Here is a 12,147-nt window from a genome sequence, read left to right as displayed (position 1 = left end):
TTGACCTTTTTACACTTAAATTTTAACTCTTTGGTTAATCACTTTAACCCTTATCATGTTTTATCATATGTAACCATGGCAATAAATATAATCTTATTTTACGTAGAATAGTTTGAATAATATTTATCATTGAACAAATCTTGCAAATTAATGCGTGTAAATTATTGTGTGACCTTTTTGCACTAAAAAAGTAACATATTTGGGGTATCAAAAATCTAAATAGGCAATAAATATTTTCTTGTATCAAACTTTTTACGACTTAAGTGCTGATCAGTCACAAGTATCGAGTAGTTTTAAATAATGAAAGAAAAAGTTGGGGTCAGTGATGTAAATTTTGAAATATTGGTCAAAATATGCGATTTTCAGGCCAAAAACGGTGTAAATTTTATCTTGACTTCTTTAATATATCTTCATTTCTCGGCAAAGTTTGTTGAGGGAAGGTGTAAAATTTGTTATAAAAATATAAATTAAGACCTATATTTAATATTCCTATCATATCATAACGGAAAATATTCTCTAAGTAAAAGTATGTGAGGCTAAAGTTCCAAGATATTAAATTTAATAAATGTGCAGGTTTGCAGAATTTTCTGCTAAATATCCTTTCACCACAAGAAATAGTCCCTCATAAATCTTGGTTCTTTATGAATTTTTGAGCATTTTTTTCATTGAATGTTGAACAATTTACATTATTTCATTTAAATATGTTAGGAAAATTGAATTTTAATAAATAGTTTTGAAGTAAGAGGTTCTGCCTGAAATTTTCTAAAAAGCTGACGAGTGACATACCTTAATAGTTTTAATGATCAGGTAGACTTGTAAGTAACAGATATATAAAAATGAGACAAAAATAACTTGTCTTATTAAATGTTCATCAAAGACCAATAGAGGCCAATGTAAGAGATTTCAACAACGAATTAAGAGAGTTCAGAAGCACTGATTGTAAGTTTGTTTATATACTGTCTGGTGAGAGTGATAAATGGGGAACAGATTAGAACCTAATTTATGTACTGTTAATGAACACTAGACTAATTATTTTGTTGATCCTGATCACCCTATTTTTCTTGCTTTTGGGCAACAAAGATTCACCTTTCAGTTCATTTTATACTCTATGGATCCTCTAAATTGTTGTATTATACTCAGGTGACTGTTAAGGCCCTTGAGGCTCTTGTTTTTTATTTTTATGACTGCTGTTGCCATGGTTACCAGAAAATAGACATTTCTGTGAAATACTTTGAAAATGCTACTCCTCCTACAGTTTTGGTCTGATTTTAATATAACTTGGCACACAAGTAGACAAACTAAAAGATAATTCTGTGTATTGGTTTTTGATTTCCATGAACAGTGTTGCCATGGTTACTAAAAATAGAAATTTCTGTGAAATACATTGAAAAATGCTACTCCTCCTACAGTTTTGGTCTGATTTCAATATAACTTGGCACATCAATAAACTACCCATAGGTTCCTAATTCTGTGTATTTATTTTTGATTTTGATGAACAGTGTTGCCATGACTACTAAAAATAGAAATTTCTGTGAAATACATTCAAAACACTACTCCTCCTACAGTTTTGGTAAGCTTTCAATATAATTTGGCTTACTTGTAGAATACACTAAGATACATATTTCTCTATATTGGTTTTTTGATTTTGATGAAGTGTTGCCATGGTTACTAGAATCTAAATCTTTTTAAAAGGCCACTCCTCCTGCAGTTTCAGTCTGATTGCAATAAATTTTACCTCAAAAAGAGAATAACCCAAGGATCATTATTCTGTTTATTTCTGTTGCAAAGTTTCAAGTACAAGTGGTCCTTTTCTCTTCCTTTGTTTTAAGTACAAACCAGTAGAGCTACAGCTAGTTTCGTCAGAGACTTTTTTTTTTAATAGATAAAGAATTCAACTTGTTTCATGATGATGTCAAATGCATGCGTCACTGAAGATTCTTAAATATTCTCATAGCATGGCCGTAGGAACCGGGGGGGGGGGCTGCCCCCCCCCCCCCAATAATTTTGCCGATATATAGATTACTATAGTAAACATAGATACTATATATGCTTGTGCCCCCTCAATAAAAACGTCTGATGACCTTTTTTTTTTTTTTTTTTTGCCTGTCAGGAAATTTCTGGTAGTGTCCCCTCAGCTGTCAATTGAAAATGTATGGCTGTGCCCCCCCCCCCAAACTGAATTTGCTTCCTGCAAAGCAAGTAAAATTTCCAGAAGTTTTAATTTAGTTACATACGCCATTCCAAACAGGCTTTGATCCGCCCCTGTGATGAATAGGAAGACTAAAATGCTCATAACTGGGCTAAAAAATGAAACTATCATTACGTAAAAGCACAGAGAGTGGATTTTTGTTAAGTTTATAATTTAGTATCCATTCTATCGATGCTAAGTAGGCAATATGCGTGTTTTATGCAGATGCTGGATGTGTAATAAAAAGGATGACGTCACACCTGCGTATCAATATCCCACAATGCATTATCGTCGGCCATGTTCATGACATCCGAAAGAATGAACGTCTCGATAAAAGGAGGGTGTATAAACATTCAAATCAAAGGGATGCAATCTTAAAGAAACGTCATAGGATTGCAGCTTAAAACTTGTTCAACAAATTATTTAAAACTACTGGTGACAAAACAATCGTCATTGGACGCAGTGAATAATTGACGTTTAGTATCGGAAGTATGAAGATTATTTTGACAGGCTCCCCTTAAAAGCAGAGTGATAATTTTACTAATTTCAGACATAATATGTATTCTTATAGTAAGTGAAAGAACAAAAGATCATACCTTGTATATAGAAAACAAGGTATGAGTGCAGTCTGTTCTCAAAATTTTGATTCACGAAGGTTTAAAGACGCTCTCTCGACACTATGATGTCTGCAGAAGAGCGATTGAAAAAGTTGAGTGATTTGTATGTGGGAGGGGTGCCGAACAGCAATGGACAGGCCCTAAGTGTGGAGACTTTGCTGGACGTTCTTATTGTCCTCTACGACGAATGCTGCAACTCCACACTACGCAGAGAAAAAAACATATCTGAGTTTCTAGATTTTGGTAAGGGAATTATGAGTATTTAATATGTTTCATGTATATTTTGTTTAAAGGTGTGTTTTATTTTCGCAATTTAGTACATCTCCATTTCTGTACCTGTATAATACAAAGAAAAAATAGCTGGAAAACATCATGTTGATGTTTCTTTGACTCATGTTGCACTTGCATGAACCTGTTAAGTGATGGTATTTTTTTTTAACAAAAATTAAGGCCCTTTGTAACAGTATAGTAGACCTTCCTCAAGGAGATCAAAACATATTTATTCACCAATTGTATACCAGAACACTTGATCAGTTATTTAGTCATGCAGTACCCTTAATATTAGGTACAGGCACTGACAATGAAATCCATTGTGTTGAGTAACACACATTTCACACAAACCAATCTTATTGATATATCCATTCATTTCATAATAACAATTTTATTATATTATTAAGTTAAATTTCAAGTTCCGGGACTGTTGGAGAATAACAAATTTACCAAACTATAAACTTTGTTTTTGGTATTTATGAAGACCCATATATAAGAACTATGAATTGATAATGACAATTTATAAACATGACTTTGCTATAACCAACATTAAACTGCCTTAAAGATTCAGGGTTGCAAATAACCACTTGCAAATGCAAGTAGTTTTGCCTGTGGGTGACCAAATTGAGGATATTATCACCCACATGGTGAGTAAGAATTTTATCGGACATTTTCCGGAACCTTTATGTGGTTTGGTTCCACTATTAAATTCAAATTCATTTTCACCTTTTTTTTTTCCAATAAAGACCCAGAATTATGTCAAATGAAATGATTCCTTGAAAATAAGAAAATTCATTTGTGTATCAACGGTAGCAGGTTTTAGTCCAATTAAAGTGCACACTGTATTATTCACAATTAGCAGCTTTATATTAATTTTCCTCCTGAAATTAAAATGTTGAAAATGTTTTCTGATTTTTTGCTGCAACCTTGGCTAAAAATATTTCACATGATGAACTTTGAAAGTCGGTAAAGTACGCTTTCTGTTAGTAAAGTATGCTTTCTGTAATTTTACGATAGAAACATTCAATTCAAAATATATATTTTGAAGTGAATGAAAACATGGAATTCTATACAATTGGTTTCAAAACCCCCAAGAAAAATGAATTGAAGGACTGTGGACAGGAATGTATTTGAGATTTGTTATCATAAGAAATGATTTTTTTTTTTTACCAAGTGAACAATAAGTAATGGGCCCCAAAATATCAATATGGGCTTGTAAAATGTGTTAAGTTGGAAGCTCACATGGCCCATTAGTTTAAAATGTTATTTGCAACCTTAAGATTAGGTCATCAATTAGTTTGATCAAGTTTTCTGTTGAATTTTGTTCTTGTTGTTCATAAATGTCTTACCTTTTTTAACTGTATGTCATCCTTTGATGGTTTACTTATTATGAACAAAATGAAGTTTATACTAGGGGATGCTGATGGTAGGATTTATTTTATTCTAGAAAGCAAATTAAGCAATTGTGTATAAAGTGATAGTTACTGTAAACATACTTTTTCCATGGAGTCATAATTCTGCAGAATCACAATATCTATTCAATCTACGGGTAGAAAATTAAATGGATTTCTTATAGATTGCCACTGTGTGCCTTAAATGTACCTAATGTATGCGGGAAGAAATATCCACAAAGAATTTGTGGCTGTGTACATAGCGTCAATAACTTCCACACAGAAAAAAGTACTTCTGTAAATAATAAGTACTGTAAATCACTTTTTCTTTGCGAGAACTTTATTTTCACTAAATGACGCGAGACTGTGTGCTGGCGAAAATAACATTCTTGCGTATATTAGTATTCTGAAAGATTATATAGAGCAGTAGTAATCACAATTAGTGAAAATTTTGTCTCGCTAATACACAGTAAATTTCCAACTCGCAAAAATAAGGTGTCGCGAAAATTTGGTGATCTACAGTATTCCAAAGTCTATTTTTATTGTTTAATCCTACCATGATGCCTTCTGATTTGCAAGGCAGAGATGTGTGTGACCAAGAAGCTGTAGTTTCAACATCAGTAACTCATGCCAGGTCAAGGTCATATCAAGGTCAAATTAAAATATTTTTTGGCAATAGCATTACAGTGGTGTTTTCTGAATACATCTACTTTAAAACTGAATGTATATTTATACACATACTCAAAATAATAGTGCAGCATCTCGGCTTACTAAGAGTTACTTTATATAATTACAGCTATAGTTATACATGTCTGTGTATATAAGATTGTTGTATGACTGAGTCATTTCTTTAATTTGTTACTTCCTGAAATATAATAAGAAATAAATGTAAGACATACTCAAATTATCATACCGCTAAAAAGGAAGTACTTTTGTATGACATGCAGGTAATCACATTTCTATTTTGAAAGCACATGTAGTGCTTTCTAGGGTACAAGGTTATATAAGTATTTCATGAGGGTATAAGGGGAATTGGTTGTGATTAAGTATTGATAATAGTATATCGTCTGGTTTGAACATGTGATAGGTAATAAATTAATTAAATGGAAATCTAAGAAATATGATTGATAGCGGTACCAGCATTAACCAGAGACCTAATTGACTTGTACCTTACCTTAATGAGGTATGCAGGAGTTCAACCTCTGCACATGATTAGAAGGAATGTTTCTCTCTTTTCCAAACTGTTGATTCCTCAAAATCTAATGTAGTGGTAAATATCAGTTATATCCACATGCATGGAATAGTAATTGTGAAATGCCACCAGGTTTATTTGTTTCAGAGAAAATACATCTTCATGATCTTGGTTTTCTTAGACATTTTCATTTAATGCTTTGTTATTCCCAAGTTAGTAAACATGGAAAAAAACATGCTGACAAAGTAAATGACAAAAAATGCTCCCAAAAACTTTTTTCAATCTCCTTTCTGAGAAATTTATCATTTTCCTACTCAGATTATATTTTTGAAACTTAATCGTGTTAATTGGAGGGTGTATATATTAGGATAGATTATTACATTTTCAACAGTGAAATACTGTGATTTATTAATTGAATAAAAGTGATATTCTCTCACAGTGTGAAAGGATACCAAAAATGATATTCTCTCACAGTGTGAAAGGATATCAAAGTAAGTAAAAATAATTTCTGGCCTGTCATAAGATAGAGATCGTGACTAAGCATCTTGATAGAGCTAAAACTGCAAATTTCTTCCCAAAAATGTTGCTAAAATCCATGCTATTTAATGTTTTCAATCACACAACTTCTAAGCTATGACGTTTCAACCGCTCAACTATGACGTCATGCCTATGACACTGTGTTAAGAAAAGACAGAGGCAAAGGGAAAATCAAAGAAAATGTAATAAACAGAAAATTCAATGTTTTGTAGATGAATATGGAATTTATTTCACTTGTGAGACAGGATTTTTTTATATTTTCACTCGTGCTTCGCACTCGTGAAAATATCAAAAAAATCCTGTCCCACTCGTGAAATAAATTCCATATTCATCTACAAAACATTGAATATCCTCTATTTATCCGTGTATATATTGTATGAGTAATATTATCTAATTAGTTAAATCATTAGGTTGGTCTGAGATAATCAATTGTATAAATCATTAGGTTGGTCTGAGTATAAGATAATCTATTGCATAAATCATTAGTTTGTCCTGAGTTTATCCATTGTTTTTGCATTGTTTAATCATCCAATTGATTTGAGATGATCTATTGTATATATCATTTGTTTGATATAAGGTGTTCTTTTGTTTAAATCATTTGTTTTTTCTAAGATGACCTATTATTTAAATCACTAATTTGGTTTGAGATGACTTATTCAAATCTTTAGTTTTGTCTGAGATGACTTTATTGTTTAAATCATTGGACTGAGATGACTTATTGTTTGAATCATTAGTCTAAGATGACTTATTGTTAGGGCTCTCAGAGTTCCAAAAATTTTCAGTTTGAGTCGGTTCAATTTTTGGTTCGATTTTTGGTTGTTTAAATCATTAGTCTTGAGATTTTGTTTTTCATTACATGTAGTTTAACTTGAGATATCCTACCAAGTCTACTGTGTATAAATCCTCGTCGTCAGGTCTGAGATTCTGAGTGGATTATATACATTATGTTGTTTGTTGTCATCAGATTGATTTCTCACTCAGACATGCCATTCCTAAGATAGTATAGTTTATCAATAGACTCATCTTTAAGTATAAGCAGGATTTTCCCTGTAAAATTCATTGATGGTTGAAATTTGCTGCCACCTGCTGGTTGTCAGTACTATGTTAAAAAAGAATTTTGTTGATAAATTGCAATATACCTACATTTCTAGGTCATGGTGATATAAATAAACCAAGGCTAAATTTTTTTCTGTGAATAAGAGGAACGAGTGTTCTCTGTGCTAACAATGAACAAAGCTAAAAAGGAAATGAAAATGTTACATGCAGCATGCCATTATTTCCCTATAGTGTCATCTTCGGAAATTTAGGGGTAAACTAGTATCAGATTATGTCTGAAATATTAAATAGATAGCTAATGTTTTCCCTTTCCTTTACAACATCTTCCTGGGTGGGTTCAGGTTTAGATGTGTTTAATAAGATGACTAATGTTCAGGAAATGAGGCTAGGTCTCAGGTAGACTGTCACCCGGGCCCAGTTTTACTCTCAGGAGTTGTATTAGAACATATGATTCCACTAAATGTCTTGACTAGGTGTATCACTTGCACATGCAGAATATTACATAAGTAGAAAAGCTTCTGTTTGAACTGAGTGTAATTATAGTGGTGTGAATGCAGGAAGAGGGTAATGACATGTAGGGCTAACTCTGAGCGTGTGCGGTTTCCACTTCCTGAGCAGCGGTTACACAGAATCTTTTGTAGACAGATGCAGGACTCAAAGAAATTCTCTCCTAGTCACTCTGAGTCATCATTGACAGTTATTATACAAGGGGATGTCTCAAAAGGCAAAAGTGACTTAACAGATTGTCGACATCAATAAATTATCATGTTAGCCCTGTCTCAGAGACCTTTAACTTAGTTATGTCAACAATGTGAATTGGAGATAGCACTTCCCTGCTTATCTTGAACACATTGTGTATCCTTATTCACTAGAGATACAGCCATTTATGTAATTAATTTTTACCTATTTATACCTATATCTGACAGTGTGATGCACAGTCTACTGAAAACAGAAAGGTGGTCAGAACTCACATTGACCTGTGATGACCCCTCTGGAAATAACTTTGTTCAAAACAAAATAAAGCTCTCTCTCTATCTCTCTATCGTGTGGCCAATAACACAGTTTGTTATAATCAAGAGTTGATAATAAATCACAAAGGTAAACAGGATAAACAGACGTAAAGTTTCCTGTAGTTTTTAGCTATAAATATTTTCACTTGCAGCCAGACAGATTGTTTCCAAGGTAAAGCAATATCGATTACACAGAGATGATTTTGAGGTCATTAGGATCATTGGAAAAGGGGCATTCGGGGAGGTAAGTACTGTATCGCGTAAAGGCTTTCAGCATCTGGTTCATTCAACCCTAGCATATTTGTCCTTCAATCAGAGTTAAAGTAGCAACTTCCAAAATAAATAAATGTGCATTTGCATGTTTATGTTTCACAAGAAACAGAGAAATTTCAAAAGTCTAATTGTATTTGTATTTCAAAAGTCTAATTGTATTTGTAAAGACAAGTTGTAATTTTTGTTAGTTTATTATTTTTCCCATTTCAAGAATATGACTGCTGAATATTACTTGGGAAAAACACCAGTTGATGTGTAGTTATATTTGATGTAATTCATTATCCATGTTTTATCTGCAGGTTGCCGTTGTGAAGTTAAAATCCACTGATAGAGTGTACGCCATGAAGATTTTAAATAAATGGGAGATGCTGAAGCGTGCAGAGGTAAGCGTACAACAATAAAGATTTCTTGGCTGTAGAATTTTCAACTTAGTTCGTGTCGCTAAATCTGTTAATGGAAAATATTTGTTTAAACAGCCCAAAACTTAGAATAGAATGAATTTTATAAAATGTCTTTCTTTGTTTTAGACGGCTTGTTTCAAAGAAGAGCGAGATGTCTTGGTATATGGTGACAGAAGATGGATTACAAATCTCCACTACGCCTTCCAAGATGATAACTATTTGGTAAGTATCAACATGAAGTGTATTTGAAATGGTTTTATTCCTTATATAATTGTACATGAACAAAATGCATAATTCATTGGAAATGAAAACATTTAGCCGAGAGAACTCCAAGATAAAAATTGTTATCCAGAGGTATATAGTCAGAAGCAGTTAATAAATTAACTCTGTAGCCTTTATGTAATTTAATACAAACTAGATATCATGTACATATTTCAGAACTTGATAATACTGCTGTACAATATTTTTCTTTATGTACATAGTCATGCTATAAGTAGACCTGTCTGCCTTTTTCAGTACCTGGTGATGGACTATTACTGTGGGGGAGACCTTCTGACCCTCCTTAGTAAATACGAGGACCGCTTACCCGAGGACATGGCTCGGTTCTACATCGCGGAGATGGTGCTGGCTATCCATTCTCTCCACACAATGAACTATGTCCACCGTGACATCAAGCCAGACAATGTACTGCTAGACCTGACCGGACATATTGTACTGGCCGACTTTGGTTCTTGTCTGAAAATGCTGGATGATGGGACAGTAGGTTTTATTACAAGTGTTAACATTGGCAGCGGTCAATGTTAAGCATTAAACTTCTTTTTCTTGAAATTTTCAATGTGTTGTGCTTAGTGTAACCAGACTAGTATAAAAAGTAGAACTTTTATATTTTATATTGCGTTTTATCAAGTAAATTCATAGAGAGTGATTGGGATTTTAGTTTTAAATAGCCATGCATTAGAAAGTTGCTGAATTAATTCAATTATTTGTGTAATAGGTCCAGTCTTCTGTAGCTGTGGGTACCCCTGATTACATCTCCCCAGAAATTCTCCGGGTAAGTGCTGATAAATGACTATTAGCTGTTCAGTTCCCAAGTCATAAATGAATAATTTAACTTGTGTCTCACGACACTAATACCGAGATTTTTCCATTCACCTACTGGACATCATCATGTAAATGTACTTTCTCTTGTCCCCAGGCTATGGAGGACGGGCATGGCCGCTACGGTCCGGAGTGTGATTGGTGGTCTCTTGGAGTCTGTATGTACGAGATGTTATATGGTTTTACACCCTTCTATGCCGAGTCACTTGTAGAAACCTATGGAAAAATAATGAACCATCAAGTAAGTCAGACTCTATGATAAATACATGTATCAGTCACATTCTCTACTTATAAAAATATCAGGGCCCAATTTTACAAAAGAACTTATGACTAATACCAAAACTTGAGTTGAATGTAAAATCTTATTATTTATGATTCTGTCAAAAATTGCTTGCAAAATTCCCCTTAAAAAAAAGATTAATACCATTTTGAAATTAATGTAAAAAAGAAAGTTATTTGCACAATAACATTTCGGTCATATTAGTACATTCAAGTTATTTTTTTCAAACCCAGAGACAAGAAGTTTAAGTTGCACATATTTTATAATAGAAAGATTTCAATGCATTGACATACAGTTACAATAAGGGTTGTATAAAAATGTTATGGAATTATCCTACTCAACATTTATTTGCTAACTTTCTTTTTATGTAGTCCAAGTTTGAGTTTCCGACAGATGAGGATATAGAAGACATATCAGATGAAGCTAAAGACTTACTTCAGCAGCTTATATGTTCCGCAGATACGAGGTTCGGGAAAAATGGTTTGGAAGACTTCATCCGTCACCCGTGGTTCAAGGGCATCAAATGGGAGGAAATCCGAGATAGTGAGTACAGGGTTTAGTAAAATAATGGGGACAAAGACAGGTAATATTCTATTCCTAACACTTGCTGAATAAAATGTGTTATTTTATACAGTGGATGCTCCATACATACCTGAAGTAAGCAGTCCCACAGACACCTCCAATTTTGATGTAGATGAAAGTGACTTTAGACACACTGTAAGTTTTTTTTTCACATTAGTTTTAAAGTAAATATATGTTTGTTTTCAATAGCTGTATACACTTACGATAGATTTAAGTGAAGATGCGTTTATAATGTGTTTCGTAGGATACCGTGCCACCCACCTCTAATGCCGCTTTCAAAGGACATCACCTTCCTTTTATTGGCTTTACCTTCACCAAAGACAGGTCAGTTATTTACGGAATGGTTCAAAAGAGTGGAATTATGGTCTGGGTCGGAACTTTGTATAGGAGAAATACATTGTTCTAGAGGCTCCAACTTGGTGTAAAGTTTGGTTTGTATTACTGGAGGGTTTGTCAAAAGTACACTATAAATCTGCAGTGCAGGAATAGTTGAATTCTGCTTGGACAATTCAAGGATAGGAAGTTGCTCATGAGTAGAGAATGTATTATGACTGTGAGCCAAGAGCATATTTGCATGGGTTGAAATTTCAGACCAAGGGTATCTTTATCTTATTACTGTTGGTGCATGAATGGCAATATAAAGTCTATAAATTAGTGTTTTTGTATGCAGATTTTCAAATATGCTTGATTGTGGTATGTTTTGAAGTGAATATTGATAGTTTAGGAAAGTTTTCAATCTGAATTTATTTTGCAGTCAAATTTCTGACACTGGAAATCTTCAAGATACCTCAGGGATTGCCACAGAAAACCTAGAATCTCTTGCTGCAGCTGCTTTTGAGAGAAGGATAGCTAATTTAGAGAGAGAGAACAAAGAATTACAAAGGAAACTAGCAGGTTATTATAGATAAGACTAGCTGTACATATCAAACTGTTCAGTGAAGCTAATATAAATAGATTGTAAAGAAAAAGACTTGTCAGAATCTATGATGTTCAGTCTGACAGTGGAAGCAAATTCATTAGCAAAGACTTAAGTAATCAGTGTCCTTTATGATGCCAGATACATGTAACTGCCTAATTTCGAAGTTTTGGGGGGAAATTGTTCAAAATAAAATGACGGTTGAACAGCATATTTGTGTTTGAAAAGTATGTGTCAAGAGGCAACATCAACATTTATGATGTTCATAAAATATCAATAATAATTTTGCTGAATGCAAACACTGTCCATTCTTTATAGGAAAATTGCATGATTGTA

At 33.3% G+C, this 12,147-nt stretch overlaps 1 protein-coding gene across 8 annotated transcripts in view; it reads left to right on the top strand.

The window, feature by feature from the left end:
* The first annotated feature begins 2,478 nt into the window (after positions 1–2,478).
* The window catches only part of LOC133175967 (serine/threonine-protein kinase MRCK alpha-like), a 38,160-nt gene continuing 28,491 nt past the window's right edge, over positions 2,479–12,147 (top strand). For all 8 annotated transcript variants that reach the window (XM_061311172.1, XM_061311154.1, XM_061311138.1 and 5 more), the window contains exons 1-11: positions 2,479–3,048; positions 8,414–8,505; positions 8,834–8,917; positions 9,062–9,157; positions 9,452–9,694; positions 9,930–9,986; positions 10,131–10,274; positions 10,685–10,856; positions 10,948–11,030; positions 11,140–11,219; positions 11,650–11,789. In XM_061311172.1, the coding sequence (XP_061167156.1) occupies positions 2,868–3,048; positions 8,414–8,505; positions 8,834–8,917; positions 9,062–9,157; positions 9,452–9,694; positions 9,930–9,986; positions 10,131–10,274; positions 10,685–10,856; positions 10,948–11,030; positions 11,140–11,219; positions 11,650–11,789 (1,372 nt within the window). In that variant the 5' untranslated portion in view covers positions 2,479–2,867. The remainder of the gene's footprint in view (positions 3,049–8,413; positions 8,506–8,833; positions 8,918–9,061; positions 9,158–9,451; positions 9,695–9,929; positions 9,987–10,130; positions 10,275–10,684; positions 10,857–10,947; positions 11,031–11,139; positions 11,220–11,649; positions 11,790–12,147) is intronic.

Source organism: Saccostrea echinata, unplaced genomic scaffold, assembly GCF_033153115.1.
Source record: "Saccostrea echinata isolate AGI-Se365-2 ecotype Australia unplaced genomic scaffold, CSIRO_AGI_Sech_v1 ptg000002l, whole genome shotgun sequence".
NCBI classification, from domain to species: Eukaryota; Metazoa; Mollusca; class Bivalvia; order Ostreida; family Ostreidae; genus Saccostrea; species Saccostrea echinata.
This window is presented reverse-complemented; position numbering and strand designations above follow the sequence as displayed.